General features: G+C 44.2%; 1 protein-coding gene across 1 annotated transcript in view; it reads right to left on the minus strand.

The window, feature by feature from the left end:
* Nucleotides 1-7203: 7203 nt before the first annotated feature.
* pleca (plectin a) overlaps nucleotides 7204-25927 on the minus strand; it is a 131017-nt gene continuing 112293 nt past the window's right edge. Inside the window, exons 26-33 of the mRNA XM_083982186.1 lie at nucleotides 24554-24732; nucleotides 24325-24463; nucleotides 23202-23558; nucleotides 22006-22089; nucleotides 21802-21906; nucleotides 20570-20668; nucleotides 14620-17967; nucleotides 7204-13835 (exon numbers count right to left, since the gene is read on the minus strand). Coding sequence (XP_083838312.1) covers nucleotides 7644-13835; nucleotides 14620-17967; nucleotides 20570-20668; nucleotides 21802-21906; nucleotides 22006-22089; nucleotides 23202-23558; nucleotides 24325-24463; nucleotides 24554-24732 — 10503 coding nt within the window. The 3' untranslated portion in view covers nucleotides 7204-7643. The remainder of the gene's footprint in view (nucleotides 13836-14619; nucleotides 17968-20569; nucleotides 20669-21801; nucleotides 21907-22005; nucleotides 22090-23201; nucleotides 23559-24324; nucleotides 24464-24553; nucleotides 24733-25927) is intronic.

A 25927-nucleotide genomic window follows, 5' to 3' on the forward strand; every position in this document is an offset into this window, starting at 1 on the left:
ACTTTTGATTTATTTTGATGAATCACTCGATACATGAACCAAACTTTTCCTTTCATCTTTATTAAAACCTTTGAACTTTATTATAAAAATAAAAAAATATAAAATAACGACCTCCGAGCTGCAGCAAACAGCTGCTGTGTCATCTCACTCCACGGTGATGTAATTGGAGGAGGAGGAAGAGGAGGAGGAGGAGGAGTGCGGCGGCGGCCTCGACATCATTTCCTCCTGGACGGGGCCGTCTGTGAGGGGGGGCGGTGGCTGGAGGGTGAAGAACACCCTTCTGCAGTCCTGACAGAGACAGACGTTGTTTATTATGGGATGCAGCAGCAGCAGAGAGAAACCTACGGCGGCCCAGAGGGGTCAAACCACCGACAGGCTAATGCTAAGCTAAGTGTTTGTGTTGTTAAACTGGTGAAGTTGTTTCTGTAGCACGTTCCACATTCAGTAACTTATTACAAAATAAACAAATACAATACGTTTTTAAGTTTAATCTATACTTCTGTTAAAATGTTTTATTTTTACTTATTTTATGTTATGTTTATCCGTGTGTTTTTAAATATTTATACATGGGTCAGTGACTTCTTCTTTTTTCTTTTTCTTTTTTTTTCAATAAATGAATATAAGGAAAATTAAAGCAGAAGTAAGTGATATATTTGTGTTAATATAAGTCTTAAATAGTTATATCTTCCGACAGCAATCACTTACATAGAGTGTTTGGACTGAAACACGGGTCTGTCAGTCACTCTGCTCTGCTCTGAGCCGAAGAGAAAACATTTATCGTATCCTACAGTTTTTATCCAATGAGGAGAGAGAACGGCATGAAGGGCTGTGTGTGCAGCCAAGGGACGCCGTGAATGTGGCGACGTAGGGACGAGGACTGTTATGGTGCGTTCAAGGAAACTCGTTTTTTTCCGACCTGTGAAGTCGTACCAGTTCGATCTGGTACATAGACTGTACAAAAAGACGTACTGGTACGATTTCACGGGTCGGAAGTTACGAGTTGCCGTTATAGTGACTTTCACCGGTAAAACAGGTCGGAAAAACACGAGTGGGTTGCCTGGAACGCTACAAAGTCGTAAGTTGTGACTTGAAGCTGTAATTTATGATTTCAAAAGCCTGCCTGGAACGCAGCATTAGCGAAAACGACCGGATCACTCACTTCTGCTTTAATGTTTTATGATTGTTAAAATGTACTTTTTGTATTTATGTTGGTTTTATATTATTTAAAATGACATTTGCACCATTTTTTTTAACATCGTCAGACTGAATGGCCTGAAAATGTCAAATGGTGTATGTAAACCATGAAAAAATGATAAATATTAAATATTTTATCCACCTACAGTGGCTTTAAGGGTAGTTATCAATCAAAACTATATAATAATAATACTTTATTCTGGAAAGATTCAGTTTTTTTTTTTGGTGGTGTTTCTATATTTAAATTTTAATCCATTTTGGCAACACTGAACAGGACATATCCCCAAAAACACAGTTTTTTCTAAATAGTGTGACAAATTGTATAAAATTGGTCAAGAAACATAGTGTTGCAAGTAAGTAAATTACATTTATTCTATATTTGAGTCCAGATTTATTTTTGAATATGGTCGGATTTTTGTGAAAAAATACCAGTTGACATTAGGTTGCATCATGTCATCAACCCATATACATATACATAGAAATATATAGACATGCATGTACGTTTTGAAAGGAAAGGTTTGAAATGTCAAAAAATTAGAAAATCTAAAAAGTAAAAAAAACTATTTTTAAATGAGCGCCTTATAAAGTGTTGATGTGTTTTCTCTAGCTGCAGTGAGTTGACCCCTCTGGGCCGTCGTACAAACAGCCACTTACTGGAGGTCCAGGCTCCGGGGGCAGAGGGGGGTAGTTAGCTGCCCCGTGCTGGAAGGAGGCGAACACTGGACAGGGCCCGTTGTAGAAGCCCGGGGGAGGGGGAGGAGGAGGAGGATGAAGAGGAAGCTGCTGAACGTTGTAAATTTTCGGCCATAAACCGAAGCTGCTGGGGAAATGGCTGGTGTAGAGGTAGTGAACATCTGGAGGTGGAAAAAACAGAAATATTAGATGATATTATATAAACATTAAAATCTCCACAAAGAGTCTTTTATTTATTTTACACTGATGTTTTAAAATGTATAAATATATCTGCAAGAAAGAAGGTTGAAAATGTTAAAAACAACATTAAACTTGGTTAAACTTGTGGTTATTATTTACTCACATATTCTATGTTTTTAACATATTATATAGAATATGTAAAAGAAAAAAAAAGAAAAAGAATATATATACTTACATTAATAATTATTTAAGTCTTATTATGTGTTTTGTTGACCATTTTGTGCTCTATTTCCTGTATGTTAGTCACTGTGCAGCACTTTGATAAAATAAAACCTTAATGTTTTGTACGTATTCTTCATCTTTATCTTTACAACCAGCTTCATATTCTCTATTCTTTGCTAATTTGATTCTGATTCTGATTACTTTTTGCTTCTTTATATTTCTACTCCATTTAGTTCTGCATTTATCTGATCAGAAAGACCAAATAAACTTTGTTGTCTTAGACTAAACCTGCGTTAAAGAAACAAATAAATAGGTCTACATAACTAATCTATCATTAATCAACAAATGTCAAACTATTTAAAGACTAGGTATTTAAAGGCCACATTTCCGCCACAGTAGTTTTCTATCATGGTCAGACACACACTCACACACACACTCACTTTTGGGGACATCACATCACCTTGAACTCAGTTCTGGAGTTATAATATTTTAAAAACTCATCAACCTGTTCAGTCCTGACTTTTTAAAGATCAGATGTAAAACACAGACTCTCTCTGTCCCTGTTGGACAAACTGACTCTGATCCAAACCCCCAGATGTCCACCATGACAAAACACACTGATATAAACAATACAAGATGGAAGATGAACTAAGCTGACATTTTATCAGTTATTCACCTGATTATTTTAAATATATATGGATTTAATTTCTGCATTTACATTATATAATTCAGATAGAAGAGCCTCAACTGTAGGTTTAATGTAAATCCAGAGCGATTGATATGTGTAAGATAGCCGTTAAAACCTCCGGCGGCCATTTTTAGTAAAAAGACAGAATTGTCTTTTTTATTTTTGGCGCCAACAGCCGAGTGTGATTTATAATGTGAAGTGTTGTTGTTACTGTGCGACATTAGCTAAACATTATGAACTAATTACAAATATCTAACTTACAGAAACATCTTTCTCCTCACTAAACATTTTTAATTAACTCATTAATTAACCAGCTTGTTATGAATATGAACTCACTCGGTGGTCCTCCCTGTCCTTCAAGGCCGACAACAGGCTCTCCTCCTCCGGCCGCTGCTGCCGCGCTGTCCCGGGGGGTCTGGAGCTCCCTGGGGGTCGGACCGTCAGCACCGCCCGGGGCTCCTGCAGACCGGCGGGGGGCAGCGAGTCCAGATGTGGGCGGCGGCGGCGGACGAGCGCCTCCATCCGGCAGCGGTGGTGGTGGACTCGGACTCGGACCTGGACTCCCTGTAGCCGGTGCCTTCTTGCCCCGGTGGTCCTGCGGCTGCGGGCGGCTCTGGCCCCGGTCCTGGCCTCTCTTGAGGCTCCGCTGCAGGTTGGAGATCTGGGTCCGCTGGGTGATCAGGTAACACTTCCAGCAGTCGCACCGGAGGAACGGACACCACTTCCGGTGGCCCTTCAGCAGCACGATGATGCCGTGGTGGCGGCAGCGGGTGCACTTCGGCCGCCGCGGGGCCAGTTCCTCTTCCTCAGAGGGGGCAGCGGTCGCTTCTTCCTTGGACAAAGACATTTGTTTGACAAACTGATCGATTCCCGCGGGGTGAAGAAGTGTCCACTTGTCCCCCCTCTCCCCCTCCTCCCCCCTCTCACATCTGCAGGTGCGACCCAGATGTATCAACTTTGTATCTTTTTCCTTCTGGGAGCAAAGACACAGACCAGTGATTAGTGTGGGAACCACTCACCTCACTAAACCGTTTATATTCTACAGTCTATGGCAGGATCGATTATAAGAATAAGAAAAGGAATAATGTTGTGAGACATTTTGAGACTGTTTTTTATTTATTTATTATCATTAGATGTTTCTGTGCTGATATGAATCTATGTAAACTTTGTTTGTCTTTTATTTCCTTTTTCCCAAGTGTGTGTTCTGTGTTTTGTGATGTGCTATGTGAACATGTAGCCTATACTCTTCTGTCCAGAATAGATTTCTCCCAAGGGAGACAATGAAAAGCAACTAACTATTATATCATATTATAATCCAGGGTCTATGCATTTGATCTTTTTGTCTATAAGGATCTACAGTTTAATATAACACTTCCATGGTCAATGCATTAAACCTTTTTATTAACAGTCTATGCCATGGTTTTAAAATAATAATAATGATATGAATGATTTATTTATGTAAGATTTATTTATGTAATTTTTTGGCTTCATTTGTTAATTATTGGATACTTGTTTCTTTCTATGACTCAGTCTGAAGAGCTTTAATGGTTTTACTGAACTAATGAGCTGGATAGCTTCAGGCTGCACCTTCTCGATCTATTTATGAACTAGTTGAACTTGTAATTATGACTGATTGTGATTGATGCTCAACTGAAAACGATTTGTGTAAAAGATCGAATAAACTACTAATAATAATATATGATTTTATTTATCTATCTCATTAAACTAGGAAGTCCCATTGAGATCAGAAATCTATTTTACAAGGGGGAGCTGGCCAAGGTAGCAGCCCATACAAGATAATAAACAATTAAACAAAATGTCAGATCGCCTATACTCACACACAGTTCACTCCAGAAAAACAATGAAACTCCTCCTCACTGCATTCTTTGTAATACACCTAAAATCATCCATAGATATACATGTTAGTAATTACATAATAATAGGAGTACTGTGGAAGGTTAAAGGTCAAGTAGGTAAAAAAAAGAGAAACATGACTCACATTAGTCTTTAGAGGTGCATATAGCTGAGTGAAAACCTACAATAAAATAACATCTATGTTACTATTTAAACATTATGAAATTTAGCCTCACTGGACAAATAAAACACTTATTAATGATTCTAATTATATTTAAAAAATGAAGTAATTGGTCAGAATGTCAAAGAATAAACTTCAGAGAAAAATAAATTCATTTCCATGTTTATTTACATTGCGTAAGGTGTTACAATAAAATTCCTTGTCACCGTTTTATTATAAATACACCATTTTAAACAAGGCTTGACAACCCTCATTAAAATACATCCTTCAAACCTTTTGAAACGTAATAGTAAAACAAAAGCTTTAATGAATACAACTATTTCGTTTTTGCACCTTTTAAATGTGAGTAAATCATGCAAAGCAGAAATATCGAGTACGAAAATAAAATGATATAGATCAGATGTGTCGCTTTACAAAGGAGAATTAAAATCAAAACTAACTATACGTGTGGAAAATACAAATACTGGGTCTGGTGGTGGCAAAGCTTAAAGATCTTTCTCAACGAAATGTTAATTAATGGCTTTCAGCAGTAGTGCTCTATATAATCATCAATATACAGTACATACATTACCTGTCTGTGAAGGGCAGAATATTCAATTAATGCGAATTGCTGTTAAACATTCAGACCATACACTTTAGCCCTGTTTGACTACACACAGAAACAAACTGTTATTATTGTTACATTAGATTGTGACATACTGTAGCTGGACAGTAAAAAGGCTTTTACCTGATAACACAGTAATCATACCAGTATGGGTAGCTTTGCTCCTTCAGTCATGCATCAGTCAGTTTACAGCGGAACCACAGCAAATTCCCATAATATTCAGCATCCTAATAAAGTGTTAATCAGTATTTTGCAGGCACTTTCAAAGCATGGTTTAGGCCTTTACATGAGTTCAAGATTAGATGCGCGGTTCAAAATGGTCCACTGTTAAAGGATGCTAACAGGACATGGTATGAGTGTGTTTCTGTTCTGTTGCATAAAACTATTATTGATTACAATAAAGATCACAGTCCAAATCAATGCCACGGGTCTCTGGAAGACGTCTGCGGAGATGAGAGGTGGAGATGAGATGAACCGTGAGGACAAAACCTGAAACGGAGAAAGTCAACATTCAAACATTAGACTAAATGACACAAACAAAGAAACAGATGAAAAGTTAAAGGGATAGTTCAACATTTTGGCAAATTGGCCCATTGCCATAATCCCTATAGTCATAGCAGTAGGTTTGTTACCTTTAATTGTCGGTGCAAGCTATTTTTAGAACGGCGAAGCAGAGCCGTGAGCTACTCAGAGCTACGCTACGGAGAGCTCTTCTTGGTTTCCCTCATCAAACTCATCAAATACACAATCCAACAACTCCACAACGCTCTGGTGGACAAGTTGTGACCTGCACATTCACCACGCTATGAGATAATAACAGAATGTTACCAGACAGAGTTGTTTTAAAGGTAAATGCAGAGACTGCTTGATGAAAAACTGTCCCTGAAGGCAACGTGCATCAGCGGTTTTGCATGAATTTCCCTCTAAAACAACTCTGTCTGGTAACTTTTTTCATAGCGTGGTGAATGTGCAGGTCACAACTTGTCCACCAGAGCGTTTTGGAGTTGTTGGATTGTGTATTTGATGAGTTTGATGAGGGAAACCAAGAAATCCCATGAGCCTCTGCATCGCGTAGCTCTGAGCAGCTCACGGCTCTGCTCTGCCGTTCTAAAAACAGCTTGCACCAACAAATAAAAGTAACAAACCTACTGCTATGACTATAGCGATTATGGCAATGGGCCAATTTGCCAAAATGTTGAACTATCCCTTTAAATGATCTCTTCACCTACCTTCTTGAGGCATCAGAAAGGCAGGGACTTGATTGTGTTGGGTGTTGAGGTTGGGTGTGTTAAGTCCAGAGGTGTCAGATGGAGGGTGGTCAATGGTCATAACAGGCTACATATTCCTTCCATTTAAGGATGGTCGCTGTTTGCAGTCACTTCACAAGGTTAGCATGTTGCTGTAACTCCAGGTTTAAAACAGACAGTAGTGGATGGAGTGGAGCTCAGATATTGGAGTAAATGCAGCAGTGCAGCCGAGGAGAGAAAAGATCTTGAAGCTTGGCGTTGTTGTCTTATTAAGTCATAATCAGATCCAGGAGACTCATTATTCTGCTCTGCAGAGTGGCTTTATCTCTCTCTCTCGCTCTTTTTAAATGCTTTTATGTTAATATTCAGAAATATACATGTAGAGAAAATGAGCTTGTTTATACACTCAGTTTGGTTCAATTAGACTAATGGCCATGAACACTTTCAGTTAGTGTAACACAATATTGGAAGTAAATAAATTCAAGTTCAGTAAATGCTTATGAATTTGAACTTAAAAAAAAAAGATCATGTACACTGTGGTGTACTCTAAGTTCTTACAGTACAGTAACCAGAAAGTCTGATAGGAGAGAATAAACAACTAAAATGTAAAATATACAAAAATCAAAATTATGCAACTTGTAGAAAATTAAATATTAAAAGTTCTGTAGCGACCACATGCAGAGCAGAATAAAGGAACTTTTTATTCCACTGGGATTTAGGCATCTGGTGAGCACTGTGGTTTTATAGTGAATCCTTCCCTTAGAAAATCACTCCGACTTCTCAGTATCGACGGCCGTAGCTTGAGGGGCTGTAGGAGGAAGACGAGAAGGTTGTGGTGAAGCTTGATCCTGTAGCATCAAAGCTACCTCTCCTGGAGCCAGACCTGGACCCGGTTCTTGAGCCGGACCGGGACCCAGTGGCAGAACCGGACCCACTGATGCTGTAGGGGCTGTAGAGGCCTTTGCTGGACTGAGACGAGGCCTCGAGCAGCCGTAGACCACTCCCCTCCTCTACCATGCTTCTTTCCATAGCGTCCTTGTAGGAGATCTTCAGCTTGGTTTTGGGGCATGTGAGGTATTTGGAATACGCGCTAACATCTCGCAGCTTCTGCGCAGTGCGTGCGTCTAAGGTGCCTTTCTTCACAGCCTCGTCTATGGACACTCTGCTGGTGGCGTCTGGTTCAATTAAACCACCAGTGAGATACTGGACCTCCAGGAATCGCTGTCCGGCCTCGTAGTACAGCCAGCCTTTCTTCAGGGCTTGGGCAGCCGACATTTTGGTTTTGGTTCGAGGATCTTCAAATCCATTGTAGGCCTTCTGGGCGAGACTGATGCGATCCACCATTACCTTATCCACAAGCCCTTTGTTCATCGCATCAGTAACAGGGAATTTCTCTCCAGTATTTGGGTCGATGATGCCTCCAGTGCAGGCTTGGGCTTCCAGCAACCTTTGACCTGTTATATTGTCCAAAAGGTTTCTGTGAATGGCCTCTGTGACAGACACCTTCTCCAGTGTTTCAGTGTCCAAGATCCCAGCTACAGGGCCGGTTTCCTCTGTGGGATCATTCCAGGTGGTTGCTGGTGTCTTTATTGAAGGTACCGGGCTCATCGGGTACGAAGAGGAGGAGCCGAAGGAGGATGAACGTGACCTACTGCCACTCATGTTTCCAGACAACATGTCAGCAAACTCTGTGATGGACAGAGTTCCTGCTCGGTACTGATCCAAAGCCGACTTGTCAATCAGGCCGCGTGAGATTGCATCATCGATGTCATACTGCCGACCGGACCGCCTGTCGATGATCATGGATTTCACAACTCCATCAGATGAGGTGATGGTGATTTCCTCCCATTCACACTCTTGTTCTGCGAGCTCTAGGTATGTCTGGTGATCAATGAGCCCCTTCTGATAAGCTTCATACACAGACATTTCTTTGCCAGTCTCTGGGTCGACAATGACGACCCTGCGTTTGCGAACTGAAGACTTGGAGGAAGTCTTCCTCTCACGTTTCTTTTCTTTCAACAGCAGAAGAGCAAGGCCTGTTTCTGGGTCTATCATACATCTCTCCATCAGCTGCAGGTAGGTGAGGTTTTCCTCAGTGTTGGGGTCAAAGAAGCCCTTTGTGTCATCAGAGGGGTCGGTGAGGATTTCATTCATTTCCTCATCAAAGAGGCCGCGTTCATAAGCTGCTTCAACTGGCAGTCGGTGACTCTCCTGTGGATCTATGATCCCACCAGTAGCAATCTGAGCCTCTAGCAGGCGGATGCCATGATCTTTCAGGATGAGGCCCTTCTTCATGGCCTGGAAAAGTGAGATGGTCTTGCCAGTGTAAGGCTCCTTGTAGCCTGTGACAGCTCGTTCAGCTGAGATGAGTTTGTCTTTAAACTCTGTGCCGACGACACCCATTTTCACGGCTTCTGTGACATTCAGTTTCAGGTTCTTAATGGGATCGATTACGTATCCTGTGGCAGCTTGAGCCTCAAGAAGTTCAAAGGCAGTCCCTGGTCTGATCATGTTCTTTTTCATGGCTTGGTAGATAGACAGACGGTCTTTGCTCGATTCTACATACACACCGGCAATACAGCTGGTACCCTCTAGGTATTTCTTCAGTTCTCTGCTGACCTCCTCCACTGAGATGATTCCCTCAGTGAGCTCGTTGTAGGTCTTCTGGTCAATGATCTGTGAACGAAGCAGCTCATCCACAGTAATTTGCTTTCTGAGACCTTTGAAGAGAAGTCTTCTGTCTGCCAGTGACAGCAGCCGCAAACCACTTTCTTTATCAACCCTGCACCGTCTCAGTAGCTGGAAATAGGACTGCTTGTCATCTGTTGTTGGATCCATGTAGCCTTGCACATCCCCAGTGGGTTCAGATATTCTGTCAAGAGTTTCTTTATTGATGTATCCACGCTGCATGGCCACGTCTATGGGGAGGTGGAAGTAGTACTCAGGATCCACTAATCCACCAGTGGCATTCTGGGCCTCCAAAAGCCTCAAGGCGTAATCCTCAGAGATCAGGTCTTTTTTCATGGCCTGGAAGAGAGAGATCACTTTCCCACTGTATGGATCCTTGTATCCTGTGACTGCTCTTTCAGCAGAGAGGAGCTTGTCATGGAGTTCAGGGCCCACCAGTCCTTTACGCACAGCCTCATCAACTGTGAGAAGCTCATCTTTCACCGGATCAATCATAAAACCTGTTGCCGCCTGGGCCTCCAGGAGATTCAAAGCAACTTCAGGCTTAATCTGTCCGTTCTTCATAGCCTGGTAAATGCTGATCTTTGGTGGATTGACTGACATGATTCCAGCAATACAACCAGTACCAAAGAGGTACTGTTTCACTGAGGGCATTTCCATCGCCTCACGGATCGTCATCTTTTCTTGCTTCAGGAGGTTGTATGTGTGCAAGTCGACGATTCGAGCACTGTAGAGCTCCTCAATGGTGATTCTTCTTCTGATGACATCACAGGACATGCTCTGCTCTATCTGTAGAGTCTCTCTTTGTTCAATGATTTCAATGATGATGTATACTATTCTTTCCTTAGTGATTTGTCCCAAGCGATACTGCTCCATGAGGCGGAGCCTCTCTGGTTCTGGAAGCATATTAGAGTTCATGACTTCCCAAATGTTCGTGCTCTTTCCAGCAAAACTCTTATGAGGGACATCAATTTGAGTGTTGGCGAGATCTGTTTCAGCTTGTTCCTCTGTGTACTGATAGGATTTCTCAACAGGAGCAGGAGCTTCAACCTTTGACAGGGGCAGGTAGCACAGACCAGATGTGGGATCTCTTGCACATTTCTCCAGCAACTGCTTGTAAGTTACACTTTCATTGGTGTTGGGGTTGGTGAAGCCTTTTACGTCACCTGCAGGTTCGTTGAAGGACTTCGCCATTTGTTTACTGAAGTAGCCACGCTGAATGGCCACATCATTGGGAACACGATGGCTGCTGACTGGATCAATGATCCCTCCTGTAGTGACCTGAGCCTCCAGGAGAGGAATTGCATGCTCTCTCAGTACAAGCTCTTTCTTCATCGCCTGAAACAGAGAAATCTTGTTGCCTGTATATGGATCTTTGTATCCTGTCACTGCTTTTTCAGCTGAGAGAAGTTTCTCATGAAGCTCTGGGCCAACAACTGCAGCCTTCACGGCATCATCCACAGAGTATTTCAGATTTTTGACCGGATCAGTTATGAAACCAGTTCCAGCTTGAGCCTCTAACAGTGCAAGCCCAGTGTTTTGTTGTAAAACGTTCTTTTTCATAGCTTGATATATGCTTAACTTCTCGTTTGAATCTTCCATTGTGATGCCATCAATCCGGTCTGTGCCCTGCAAGTACTTCCTGACCTTATCAGTTTCACTGACCTGTTTGGGCGTCTTTTTACCCTGTTGGAGTTGATCGAATGTGGCCTTGTCAATGATGTTGGAATCAAGCAGCGAGCTGGGAGTGACTGGTGCCCTGAGGCCTTCAAAACAGGCAACTTCCTTTGTTTTGTCCTCCTCCTCTTCAACCATTGTCATTACAATCGTTATCAGCCTTTCTATTGTCACCTGCCCAATTCTGTACTGTCGAATCAGCTCTATTCTTTGCTCCTCGGTGATGTACTTGGAGTGGATGATCTCCCAAATTGTGATTTTTTGTCCTTTGAAGGGTCCGTACTCCAGCTCCATAGTTGCCTGGTTCAAAGCCTCTTTTGTCTTTGCTTCTGTGATCTGTTTGTCTTTCTTTGGCTTCTTTGAGAGGGGAAGCAGCAGGAGCCCAGTTTCCTTATCTGGGACACATTTATCCATGAGCTGTGCGTAGGTGGCATCCTTTTGTGAGTTAGGATCATAGAAGACCTTTGTTTCATCAGTGTTCTTGTTCAGGGTCTTGGCAATTTCCTCATCAAAATATCCACGCTTGCAGGCAAGTTCATGTGGGATGCGGTAGCTTTTAACAGGGTCTATAATCCCACCAGTAGAGAGTTGAGCCTCAAGCAGACGAATACCTTGGTCTTTCTTGATGAGGCCTTTGCTCATGGCCTCAAACAGAGACACTTTCTTCCCTGTGTATGGATCTTTGTAGCCGCTGACGGCTCTCTCTGCAGACAGAAGTCGCTCATGCAGTTCTGGACCTACAAGACCCGATTTAACAGCTTCATCAACAGGGACCCTCTCATTTTTGACAGGATCAATGAGAAACCCAGTTGCTGCTTGAGCTTCAAGAAGGTTCATTGCAGTTTCTGGGGATAGTAATTCTTTCTTCATGGCTTCATAGAAAGGCATTTTCTCCTTGGTTGGTTCATTCAACAGCCCAGCGATACTCGGTGTTCCTTGTAGTGCTTTCTTGACGGCTTCCATCTCAGCCATCTCTTTAACTGTTATCTTGCCGTTACTCAACTTGTTGAACAAATCCTTGTTTATAACCTTAGACTCCAACAGTTCATTGGCAGAGACTGGAGCCCTCAAACCATTAAACACATTTTCATTGTTTTTATCCTTGTCTTCCACAACAGTGATGACAATTTTGATGATCTTCTCCACTGTGATCTTGCCCGTCTTGTACTGACGAATCAGTTCCCGCCTCTGCTCTTCAGTAAAATACTCTGAATTGATGACTTCCCAAATGGTGACAGTTCTTCCTTTGAATTTTCCAAAAGGCACATTGACAGTTGTTTTACTGAGTGCTTCTTTAGTCTCCAAATCTGTGTATGTTCGTTCACTCTGAGCAGCTTTCTCAGTCACTGGTAATATCAGCAGGCCTGTCTCTGCATCTTTGGTGCATCTCTCCAGCAACTGTTTGTAGGTGAGTTGCTCCTGAGTGCTAGGGTCAATGAATAATTTGCTATCATCACTGGGATCAGTCAGCTTCTTGTTCGTGTCAGCGTCAAACTGACCCTGTTTGTAGGCGGTCTGCAGGGGCACTCTATGACTGTTGATGGGGTCAATGATGCCACCTGTTGCAAGCTGTACATCTAGGAACTTAGTGGCCTGCTCCTTTTCAATAAGTCCCTTTTTCATGGCCTCAAAGAGAGAGATTTTGGCTCCAGTGTAGGGATCTTTGAAGCCAGTGGCTGCTTTCTCTGCAGAGAGCATCTTGTCATGGAGCTCAGGGCCGATCAACTCATCCTTAACGGCTTCGTCTACAGTGAGGAGTTTGTTTTTCACTGGATCTACGATGTAACCAGCAGCTGCTTGAGCCTCCAAGAGCATCATTGCAGTGTTTGGAGTGATCTTCTTCTCCGCCATGGCCTGATAGACGCTCATTTTCTCTTTGGATGGAGTCAACACGCCTCCGACACAGCTCTGACCCTTCAGACATGATTTTATTTTGTCATTCTTCCCAAGTTCTTCCATGGAGACTTTGCCCTTTTTCAGTTTGTCAAACTCCTTTTTGGTTAAGATGCCAATGTCATGGAGCCTTTCAGCAGGAACTTTCTCTCTTATTCCCTCAAATGCAAACGGTGATTCTCCATCTTTCTTCACTCCATCCACTTCAACAGAGCCGTTGAAAACTTTCTTTGTTGTTCCCACCATTGTCATGGCAACTAACTGCTCCTCAGGAACTTTGTCAGTCTGGACCTCGATTTCCTTCGTTTTGGATGCAGCCTGTTTGGAGGTGACCTCCAGATTCTGAAGTTTCTCTCTGAGCTTTTTGTTTTCCTCTCCCAACTGTTTTTCCTGGTCAAGCCTTTTCTTCTCCAGCCCTTCCATCTCTTTTTGCTTCTTCTTCATCTCTGCTTCAGCCTCTTTTTGCTTCTTTACGGCTTCATCCATGATTGCCTGAAGCTTCTTCTTCTCCTCCTCCATCAGCTTCCTCTGACGCTCTTGTTCCTCTTTGAGAGCTTTGGCTTTGTTCACCTCATCCTCCAGGTGTTTCTCAAGCTTCTTCTTCTCATCCTCTACGGCCTTTTCTCTCTTCAGCAACACTTCCTTCTCTGTGAGGAACGACTGCTGGAGCTCGGCCTTCTGCTGCTCAATCTGTTCTTGTTGGGCATTGACCATCTGTATGGGAAAAAAAAGAAACAGTGTAATATTGATGAGCTATCAGTCAGTCACTGTATTACCTTCAATAAATCATTAAATAGCTCAACCATTTTTGAAATACTAAATTGTTTTCTTGGACAGGGTTTGACAGAATCAATGTGACCCATGACTAAAATGTAAATATGAAGCTGAAGCCAGGAGCTGGTTAGCTAAGCATAAAAACTGTCCTCAGGGGTATATAGCTTAGCCTGGCTCTGTCCAGAGGTAACACCTACAAGAACCATTAAAGGTCCCTTAGTTAGTGGTTCTCAGTGCGGTTCAGGGACCGTCCAAGGGACTTTGAGGTAGTTCTTAAGGTCCCATAGGTAAGACAATGACAGAATATTTAAGAATGAATGGGTTTCAAACACACTCTGTGATAAAACATCTACAAACTCTTACCAGATGCTCTCATTTGTGTCAGTTTAGGTTGTGGTGTTTGTTTAATCCACACAAAACAAAGTAAACTGGACAGAGATGCACTAGATGTTTCCCCCTGTTTCATTTACAAAATGCTATGCTATGCTAAGCGAGAATGCAAATAAATGTATTTCTCTGCACAGTCAAACTTCTGTCATGTGTTACTGCAACCATTTCATTTCTGTATTGTCATGATGTGATTGACATTCAGGTAAATTGCTGGAGGTTAATTTAAGTCACTGCAATTTACATGAAATGTGTGTGTTATGTGCTCACTGGTCTACAGTTAGTTAGTGTCTAGCAGGATAGTGTTTCAGCTTCTATCATCTGTGTTACTTCCTACCTCTTTGGATTTTTTCTGAAGCTCCTCTGCCTCCTTCTTCAGCCTCTCTCTCTCTTTCTCCAGCTCGGCGATGGCTTTCTTCAGGTCGTCGGCCTCTCTGGTGCTCTGCAGCCGCTGGGTCTCCAGCTTCTGCACCACAGTCTCTGAAGTTTGCTTTTCAGTGTCCTGAAGGCGAGTTTTGGCCTCGTCGGCTTGTTTCCTGAACTTCTTGGCCTCCCCTTCGGCTTTAGCCTGAGCGTCACTCAGCTCCTTCACCCTCAGTTTCAGTTTCTCTGCTTCGGCTGAAACCTCCAGCTGCCTCTTCCGCTCGGCCTCAAGTGATTTCTGGAAGCCCTCTGTCTCCTTGTCCAGGCGCTGCTGGATCTGTTGTTTGTCCTCCAGCAGCTTTTTAGCCTTTTCTTGTGCCTGGTTCTTTTGTTTCTGGAGCTCCTCTGCCTCGGCTTTCAGTTTGCTAGCCTCTTGGATGGCCTGCATCTTCTCCTTTAGCATCTTCTCTCCTAACACCCTCTGTTCAGCCAAGTTGGCCTCAGCAATCTGCCTCTGTCTGGCTGTTTCCTCGGCCTCCACACTCAGTCTGGCGGCTTCCTCTGCCAAACTCTTCATCTTCTCCGCTTCCTCTGCCAGTAGTTTCTGCGTGTTATCTTTGTCTTTTTTCATCAGGCGCCGGTTTTCCTCCTCGATTTTGATCTTAAGTTTCAGCAGTTCGTCCATCTGCACCTTGACTTTGGACAGTTCGTCCTCCACCTGTGCTTTTTGTTTGACAGCGTCGTTGACTTCACCTTTGACTCTCTGAAGCTCTTCGTCCAACACTGCTTTCTGCTTATCGGTCTCGTCCAGCTGCACTTTGACCGTAGTCAGTTCCTTTTCCACCTGAGATTTCTGTTTGAGTGCTTGTTCTGCTTCTTTCTTGTGTTTGGCCATCTCTGCGTCAGCCTGCTGCTTCTGTTTCAGAGCCGCTGCTTCGGCCGCTGCTCGTTTGGTCGCCTCCTGCTCCGCCTCTTTCCTCAGCCTCTCTGCGTCTTTCTGAGCTTTGGCTTGTTTAGCAGCTTCGTCCTCCGCTGCTTTCTTCTGTTTTTCAGCCTCCTGTGCTTTTTGGCGGAGCAGCGCTGCCTCTTTCTCCGCTTTCTCTTTGGCTTTCTCAGCTTCTTGTGCAAGTTTCTTGGCCTTCTCAAACTCGTCTTTCATCTTATCCTGAGCGAGGACGTCTTCTTTATTCTTGCTGAGGACATCCTGAGCATTCTGCTCGGCAGCCATGCATTTCTGCGCCGCCTCTTTGGCCAGAACAACCTGTTTCTCTGCCTCTTTCTCAGCCTTGTCTTTCTGTTTGTTTGCTTCTGAAGCTTTCTTCTTCAGGCGATCGACCTCCTCCTGAGCGGCTTTGCACTGTCTGGCTGCCTCCTCCTCTGCTGCTGTGATCCTCTTCACCTTCTCCTCGGCTTCTTTCCTCCTCTTCTCCTCCTCTGCTGCCAGCTTCTTCAGCTTCTCGGCCTCCTGCTCAGCCTTGACTTTGCTTTTCTGCGTCTCATCTGCGATGCCCTTCAGCTTCTTCAGCTCCAGCTCCAGATCCGACTTCTCCTTTGACGCCTTCTCAAAGTTGATCTTGATGATGTGGATTTCTTCTTCGACCACCTTCTTCTGCCTCAGAGTTTCCTCCACGATGGTTTTCTGTCGCACCAGCTCAGTGTCAGACGAGCTCTTCAGGTGGGTGATCTTCTCCTGGATGTCTTTTTTATGCTGAGCAGCCTGGTCCTCCAGCAGCTTCCTCTGATAAGCTTCATCCTCGGCTTGTCTTTTCAGCCTTTCGTTCTCCGCCTCTTTAGCTTTCAGGGCGATCTCTGCCTCTGTCTTCAGACGCGTGGCCTCGTTGATGGCGGCCAGTTTCTCCTTCAGTATCTTCTCGGCCTCGGCTCGTTGCCGTGCCGCCTCGTCCTCCGCGATCTGCCTCTGCTTCTTCGCCTCCTCAGCCACCGATCTGAGTCTCGCTGCTTCCTCTGCCAGTTGTTTCATCTTCAGCGCCTCAGACTCCAGAAGATGTTTGCTCTTCTCCGAGGTCGACAGCGTTTCCTTCTCCGCTTGTTTCTTCATCTGCATGAGAGCGTCCATTTCTGCCCTGACTTTGGCCAACTCGTCCTCCAGCTGTTTCCTTTGCTTCTCGGCGGCGTTCACCTCGTTCTTCAGCCGCTGCAGCTCGTTGTCCAGCAGACCCCTCTGCTGCTCGGCGTGTTCGAAGTCGGCCTTCAGGCGAATGCACTCTTGCTCCGCGGAGAGCTTCTGCTGAGCGATCTGCTCGGCAAACTTCCTCTGTTTTTCCAGCTCCTTCTCAGCGTTCTCCTTCTGCTTCAGAGCGGCTTCTTCAGCTTTTCCCCTCTTCTTGGCGTCTCTCTCGGCCTCCAGCTTCTGCTTCTCGGCCTCCTCCTGAGCCTGGCTCTTCTTCTGGGCCTCCTCCTCGGCCTGCAGCCTCAGGCGCAGGGCCTCGTTGGCTTTCTGCCTCCATGTCTCCAGCTCTTTCTCAGCTTGCTCTCTGGCTTTGTTGGCTTCCTCCTGTAGTTTCCTGAGTTTCTCGGCCTCCTCCTGCAGCTGCAGCACGGTGCCCTGCTCTTTCTTCAGAGACTCCTCCAGCTTTGTCGCCTTCTCGTTGAACGACATGGATTTGGTTTGCAGCTGCGTGGCGGCCGACTTCTGTGCCACTTCCTCTACGACTTTGATCTGCCTCAGTTTCTCCTCCTCGGCCTGTTTCATGCGTCTCTCCGCCTCCTCCGCCTGCAGTTTGAATTTCTGCAGGTCGTCCAGAGCTTTCTGCTTCTGCCTGGCAGCTTCTTTTTCTGCCTCAGATTTACGCTTCAGCTCGTCTTCTGCGTTTTTCTTCTTCTGAGTCTCTTCGGTCACCTGCTTGCGGAGCCGCTCGGCCTCGTCCTGAGCAGCTTTCCTGAGCTGCTCGGCCTCGGCGGCTCGGTCTCGGAGCTGCTGCAGCTCGGCCTCGGCGCCGGTCTTCTGCGTTATGGTCGTCTCCAGCTGGATTCTGATGATGTGGATTTCCTCCTCGATCTTCCTGCGGCTGACCAGCGCCTCCTCCAGCTGCTGGGTCTTGGACTTGATCTCCTGGTCGGACAGACTCTTGAGATGATGCAGCTCCTGCTGGATGTTCTGCTTCTGCTTCTCGGCGTCCACGGCGACGTCCTGCCTCCTGCTGGCCTCGCCCTGCATCTTCAGCTTCAGCTCCTGAGCCTCCTTCTCGGCCTTGGCCACAGACTTGGCGTGAGCCTCGGCCAGCTGCTTCTGTTTGTCCAGCTCGGCCTGTATCTCGGCCATCCTCTTCCTCTCCTCCTCCTTTAGCTTCTCAGAAGCTTTCTGTATTAGTAGAAGCAAAGAGGGAGTGGAGGGAAGTGAGAGACTGTTAGAGAGGTGTTAAGACTAAATAAACTCTAAAGGAGTTAAAACACATGTAGCTACACAGAAATGTAAATACATGAGGAGACGTTACAGCTACAGCAGAGACGGTTCTACCAACGAGAGCTTAACACTGTGTTTGTCATGTTTACTCCACGTACGACACACCGACACTTTACTGCACAACACGGCACTTCCACGTCCATTTCCACTTCCACTTCATGCATCAAGGTGTTTTAACCAGTCGGAAATTATATTATAAGGCTCTTTGTGCTTTAGACGAGTATATGTGAATATGTGTTGTATATGTGTTGCACAACAAACTGTGTGCGAATAATATTATCATTAACATTTGAATATGCAATAATATGTGCCATATCAATTGTCTTGTTTTTACTTATATTCAATGTCTAGTTGTAGATGTTCTATCGTCATCTTTTTAAGTAATTGATATCGTCAATTTGCAGTTTTTCTTCATTTTTAACCGTCAGTGACTCTACTGTGCGACTAATAGAAAACAGAATGTTTCTCATATGTAGCTGCTGCAGCAAAATATAAATATTTACATGTGATGTCTAATATTGATCTGGTTTGTCAGTCACCATCTTGTGGTGGTCTTGAGTTTTGTCTCCTCAGTTTTCATTTTGAGGAAGTAACTGGATGAGAATAAATGAACGTCAACATGCAAAAAGCTTTTCAGCAAAATATATCAACACCGTACAGAGAGGTTAAGAAACAGCACTGTGATTAAAATAATGAAGGTTTTATGAAGTCTTATGAGTGTAAAAACCAGAGAATTCACAATATGAGGTTTGAGCGTATTGATGCAACAACAAACACAACAGGAAGTTCATAATGTGACACACGACACAGTCGACATCGATCCAGAGGAAGTGAAGTGAAGAAACGACATCGAGGGATGAGATTCACGGTTTAGTCAGAATGATGTGTTCAGGTGATGAACACCTGCAGGAAGGTTCAACATTCAAAAGCTGTAACACTGACTGAGCTCCAGCCTGGATTAACAATTAATAAATCAATTGTTTTGGTTTGTTTTGGAAGATTTTCTGCTTTGTTTTGTCTAATCTTTCATATGTTTTGGACTTTTAGTCAATCTCATTTTTTTTAATTTGAGAGAAAAAATTAGACTTTAAAAATATCTTTAAAGGGATACGCCAATTTTTTTTTTTTTTTTACGTGTCTTGTCTCACTCCCGAGTCCATGACCAGCAGATAGACACCATCCTTTCGACTGTGCGTGCAGTAACAAGGGAGATAGAGCCGTATCGCCTGTAATTAGCTTAAGTGTATCGTTAGCCTGCCTCCTACCCGAGCTGAAATCAGCAGTCAGAAGCTGATCTCATTTTAGCTCTAAACTCTGTAAATATATCACTTTATCAACATTTCAAACATGTTTAGGTGAGAAAGTAGCCGTTTAGATCAGCAGTGTGTTGTTAATTTGTCTAAATACCAGCTGTTTACAATTTTGTTCGGACGAATTTGGCGCTACTCAAGTTAGCCGTTGTGACCAACGCACTTCCGGTTACTTTCACAAAATAAAACACCCGTTGCCCTTTACATACAGAAAACCATGACGATAGAATTTGTGCTTTTACTTTGAAACAGGAAGCTAACCTACCCTCGATGTAGCTAGCTTGAACCAAAATAAACCGTCTTAGCTTGAACCCTCCGTTTTGACCGATCTCGTCCCGTTAGCGGCATTTGACCGCTCAAGATGCCTTACCGGAGAGTTTTGTCAGCTCTGAGACCAAGATCGGCCCGCCTGTTTCCGTTTAGAGTTGCTGAAGAGTTTCTCTGATGACTTTAGGTGGAGGCAGGCTAACACTACCCATACACTTCCAGTGTTTGAGCTAAGCTAATTACGGGCGATACGGCTCTATCTCCCTTGTTACTGCACGCACAGTGGAAAGGATGGTGTCTATCTGCTGGTCATGGACTCGGGAGTGAGGCGAGACATGAAAGAAAAATGTTGGCGTGTCACTTTAAATCTCTATTAAAACCAGGACATCGATGCTTGGAGCTCCAGTAAAACTCACTGAAACAAAAGTTGTGAAAGTTTCTAAAAATCCTGAACCTTCCCGTCACCACAGACGAGTCTGATGTGAACATGACGTGAACTGAGAGGGACTTTTATTTTTTAAATACCTGGTGCTTTTGGGGGGTTAATTCATCTCTTAAGCTCGTGAATAATATTCACCATGACAAAGCACTGGGGAGCCAAAGGGGTCAAAGGATCAAACACAACAGAAAGTTAGAAAAGAAGAAAAAGGGACATAAAAGTGACGGTCGGTCGACAGAGAAACGATATCAGAGGAGCTGTGAAGTGAAACCTTCAAATCACAGGAGAGTGATTTCAAGAGGAGGAGGATAAAAAAATAAAGAAGCAAAGAACAAATGAAACTGTTGGACGTGAAGCTGCAGAGAGTTCAGAGCTGAAGAGTCTGACTCATGTAGAGACGCTGAGTGGAGACGAGACTGTGGATGTGACGCTACGACAAACAGTCTGACCTCCGACCTCTGTGTGTGTGTGTGTGTGTGTGTACCTCGTCGTCCTCCAGGCGGCGCTGTGTGTCCAGGATGAACTTGATGTACTGGCTGGTGAGAGTCATCAGTTCACTGTAGCGAGTTCTCAGAGTCACATACTGAGAGAAGAAGAGGAGGAAGAAGAAAGAAAGAAAGTCAGGATCAACTCAGGAAAACCATTGTGTTTTCTGTCTCTGTGCTAAAATAAGATAAACTAAACTAAGCTACGATGAGATAAGATAAACTAAACTAAACTAAGTTACGATGAGATAAACTAAACTAAGATAAGATAAAATAAGATGGGATAAGCTAAACTAAACTAAGATACGATGAGATAAGATAAAATAAGCTGGGCTAAACTAAACTAAACTAAACCAAACCAAACCACGATGGGATAAACTAAACTAAGATAAGATAAAATGAGATGGGATAAGCTAAACTAAACTAAGATACAATGAGATAATAGAAAATAAGCTGGGCTAAACTAAACTAAACTAAACTAAACCACGATGAGATAAGCTAAACTAAACTAAACTAAACTAAACTAAACTACGATGGGATAAACTAAACTAAACTAAGATAAGATAATATAAGATGGGATAAGCTGGGCTAAACTAAACTAAACTAAACTAAACTAAACCACGATAAGTTAAACTAACCTAAACTAAACTAAGATAAGATAAACTGGGATAAACTAAACTAAACTAAGATACGATGAGATAAGCTAAACTAAACTAAGCTCCTGCAGGCTGCTTGATAACGCTTTGTAATAACTACACATAAAGAAGAATTAGTTTATATTTATAATTTATAAATAATTCTTCCTTAACTCATAGCCTACTAGTTAAATTATAAACACAGTTATACATGTTTAACGTTTGTCTTTTCATAATTAATAAATGATGGATTAAGCATCGACTACTGACTGTGTTATTTATACAGCAACTGTCATGATAATTGATTTATAAATTATGAATCCATCATTTATTACGTATGAAAGCACAAAATCATTAAACACATTAATAACATTGTTTATAAATTAGAGACTAATAAGTATCAGTGTAGGAGGAATGACTTATAAATGATGAGATTCAGTTGTTATTGATGTGTACTGACCCTCACTAAGGTGGAGTTATGAAGTGTTTCAGGCTGCTCCACGTTATACAGATACAGACGTGAGAGTCATATTATTAATTATTAGAGCTATGATATTTGCATATTTAGTTTGAACAAAGCTCGTGATCAAACCGACCTCCTGGATGATGTTGTCCGACGCACACTCCATCTTGGGTTTCTTCAGCGGGGAGGCGATGGGGTCCTGCAGAGCTCGGTAGGTCAGGATCTGGAACTCGTAATCCTGAAAGAAAGATGGAGAGAAAAGAAAAGAAAAGTGAGATGAAGAGAAGAGAAGAGAATGAATGTGTGTTGTTGTTGCAGCTGAAGGAGCTCATCAGACCTTCACGGAGTCGATGTAATCTTTGGCGTCTTTCTGACAGTTTTCTATCTTGTCCTTGTTCTTCTCGATTTCCTCCAGAAGTTTCTGAGAAAATAAGAAAAACGTTAAAACACAAAAGTGTCATTGGAGACGACGACTCCTCATCATATACCTCCTCCTCCTTCTCCTCCACCTTCTCTTCTTCCTTCTCCTCCACCTCCTCTTCTCATTTCCCTTCTCCTCCTCCTCCTCCTTCTCCTCCACCTCCTCTTCTCATTTCCCTTCTCCTCCTCCTCTTGCTCCACCTTCTCCTCCTCTTCCTCCTCCTCCTCTACCTTCTCCTCCTCCTCGTCTACCTCCTATTCTTCTTTCTTACTCTTCCACCTTCTCCTCCCCATGCTCTACCTCATCCTCATCTCCCTTCTCCTCTTTCTTTTCCTCCTCCTGCCCTACCTCCTCTCCCTCGTCCTCCTCCTCCTCCTCCTCCTCTTTCTTCCTCTTCCACTGTCCCTCCTGCTCTACTTCTCCTTCTCCTCCTACTCTCCTCCTCCTTTACCTCTTCTACCTCTCCCCCCTCCTCCTCTTCCTCCTCCTCCTCCTCCTCTACCTTCTCCTCCACCAGCTGCTCCTTTCTCCTCTTCCTCTTCCCCCTCTTCTCCTTCTCCTCCTCCTCCTCCCTTACCTTCTCCTCCCCCTGCTCTACCTTCTCTTCTCTTCCTCCTCCTCTTCCCCCTCTTCTCCTCCTCCACCTCCTACTCCTCTTCCTCCTCCCTCTACCTTCTCCCCTTCTCCTCCCCCTCCTTCCTCCTCCTCCACCTCCTCCTCTTCCTCCTCCTCTCCCTCCTTCTCCTCGTCCTGCTCTACCTCCTCTTCCCCCTCTCCTCTTATTCTCCTCCTCCTTTACCTCTACCTCCTCTCTCCTCCTCCTCCTCTTCCCCTCCTCCTCTACTTCTTCCCTCCGCCCCTCCTCCATCTTCCTTTTCCCCCTCTCTTCCTCCTCCTCTACCTCCACCTTCTCCTCCTCCTCCTCCTCTGCCTTTTTCCCCTCTCCTCCTCTTCCCCTCCTCCTCCTCCCCCTGCTCTACCTCCTCCTTCCTCCTCTTCCTCCTCCTCCTCCTCCTCCCTCTTCCTCTTCTCCTTCCTCTACCTCCTCTTCCCCCTTTCCTCCTTCTCCTCCCCCCCCCCCCCCCCCCCCCCTCCTCCTCCTCCTCCCTTACCTTCTCCTCCACCAGCTGCTCCTTCAGCGCCTCCCCGTGTCCGACCGGCAGCTCCTGTATCTCCTCCTGGCGGCGTCGAGCCTCGGTGAGCCAGCGGATCAGCAGCTCGTAGCTGCTGCGGTACGTCGTCATGTGTCTGTGCAGCAGGTCCAGCTCACGGAGTCGCACCTCGAGCTGCGCGGCCACGGCCTGCCAGCGCTCCAGCAGCCCGCCGGCCGCCGCCCGGTACCGCTCCAGGTCCGCGTCGCGCTCGCTGTGCAGCCGCGTCATCCTGTCGCTGACGGCCGTCGCTCTCTTCAGCTCGGCCTGCAGCCGCTCGAACACGGCCTGGTCGCCCTCGGCCTCGTCACGCATCGACTGTGGAAGAGACGACAGAAAGAAAGAAAGAAAGATTTTTTATTTATATAGCGCATTTCATACCAAGGCAACTCAATGTGCTTTACATAAAGACAAAACATTAAAAAAAGAAGAAGCATAAGACAGAATAAAAACAAACAAAACACTAAAACAGAGTTAAAAGCAAGAGCAAATAAAAGTAAAAATAAAATAAAATATATAAAGTTTTAAGTTCTCAGCTATAAGCACGTGAAAAGAGAAATGTTTTTAACCTGGATTTAAAAGTGTTTACAGTTGGGGCTGATTTCAGTTCTGCTGGTAGTTTGTTCCAGTTGTGAGCAGCATCACAGCTAAAAGTTTTGGTTGGACTAGGAACCGGCCTCCCGGGTCTCCAGATGCACTTTGAGGAATAAAAAACTACTCCGGCGTATTCATCAGCATGAGGGGGAGTCAATAATGACTGAATTTCATTTTTTGGTGAACTATTCCTTTAAATAAAAGCCTGTCCCATATAGACACCTGGCTCTGGTAGAAGACGGGTCAGCTCAGCAGGTGAAGCAGATAAAGGTCTGAGCTGCTATGGAGGATTTACAGTCTTTAGAAACATCTTATCTTCCCACCAATGGTCTCATTTGCTGTTGGGGGTCAAATGTTGAACTATCCCTTTAACAAATAATCCATTTGAATGTTCCCTGACATGTAACATTGTATATTATTCTTAGTGCCCTTTTCTGTAATAAAAACAATACAACTTACATAGTCCGCCATCATGAGAAAGCGTTTGTACCTTGAGCTGGCGGCGATGCTCCTCCACCTCCTTCTCCTCCGCCGGGACGTTGCTGACGTCCCTCAGACGAGTCTCGTAGCTCCTCAGCGTGTCCTCGGCGTCTTTAGTGTTTCTGATCACCACGTCGATCGTCTTCAGCCTGAAACCACGGAGTTCACAGACGTTCAGAGGAAAACAAACAACACAAACAGCAACACAAACAACAACAGAGTGCTGCTCGTGGCCTCACTTCTCCAGGTAGACGGAGGAGAGGCCGTAGACCTGCTCCATCTTCCTCAGCGTGACGTCCAGCTCGGAGCGCAGCAGCGGGGCGGAGCTGGACTGCTGAGGAGACGACAGCACCTCCTCCGACTGCTCAGCGATGGAGCTCAGGTCCTTCTGCAGCCCCTCCAGCTCCGACTGCACCTTCTGCAGCCACACACACATCAGGGTTAGTTTAGGATTGATCTATTATCTGATCACTGTTGTTACAGGGCTATTATTAGCAGTATGTTATTGATTTACAATCAGATCATTACTAATATAGATAGATAGATAGATAGATATATAGATAGAGAGATAGATAGAATGATAGATAGATAGATAGATAGATAGATAGATAGATAGATAGATAGATAGATAGTAGGGGTGTAACGAAAACCGTTTTGAATCGGAAAATCGATTTTGATTTAAACGATGCGAGTGCATCGGTAGACGGACGAATGAATTCCCCATTACAAAGTTATAAATCGGTTTAATGTTGCTGATGCAGCTGCCGGAGCGTATCCCCCTCTCTTTTGCAGCGTGCGCTTGCTCGCTCAACCTTTTTTTTTTTTAAACACACATGCAGACTTCCACTCGCACCATCAGTCATATTTCGCAGCAAAAAGTTACACAGGAGGACTTCTGTATGTGCCAGTGATGCAGCGCATTCCCCATGAAGGAAGATCAGAGGACAAACGTACGCGGAGTTGCGGACATAGACGTGTATCACCTGTAACAACGACGCTGCTATTAAAAAAAAGGACGTAGCTGCTCTCCAGCCGCTTCTTCTGCAGCTGCACAGAGGAGCTCAGGAGCTCTGCTCATCCTCTCTCTTCAGGCTGGTGTTTGACTGCACTTTATAGAAAAACAGTTCAACACTGGAAGATCTAGTTGCCAATGCTGCGCGGCTTTAGCACCGTGTACGTGTGTGTGTGTATTTATAATGGCAAAAAAAGAAAAAGAAAGTGCAGCAATGGAGCGGCTGTTTGTTTGCTCTTTGTTGTTTCTTTGACTTTAATTTGTGCCAGCAAAACTTGAATATTGGGCTTTGGAGAGCTCTTTACATGTTGTTGTTACATGTTACTGAAACATGACAAAAGTTACAAATACACTTTTCTAGTCTCTGATAAATCTTTTTCAAGGAAATGCCACATTTACAGTATTGACATGTTAATTCATATTGTAAAATGATTGTCTACTTTCAACAAGGAACTATCATTGCATCATAACCCCTTGAATTGAACTGTGTCATATTGAATTGAATTGTATCGAAATCCTACCGCATTGAACCAAATCGAATCGTTCCATTTTGAAATGTATCGTTCCTGAATCGTATCGTACCCCATGTATCGAGATACGT

This window comes from Trachurus trachurus, assembly GCF_905171665.1.
Source record: "Trachurus trachurus genome assembly, chromosome: 11".
Classification (NCBI taxonomy): domain Eukaryota; kingdom Metazoa; phylum Chordata; class Actinopteri; order Carangiformes; family Carangidae; genus Trachurus; species Trachurus trachurus.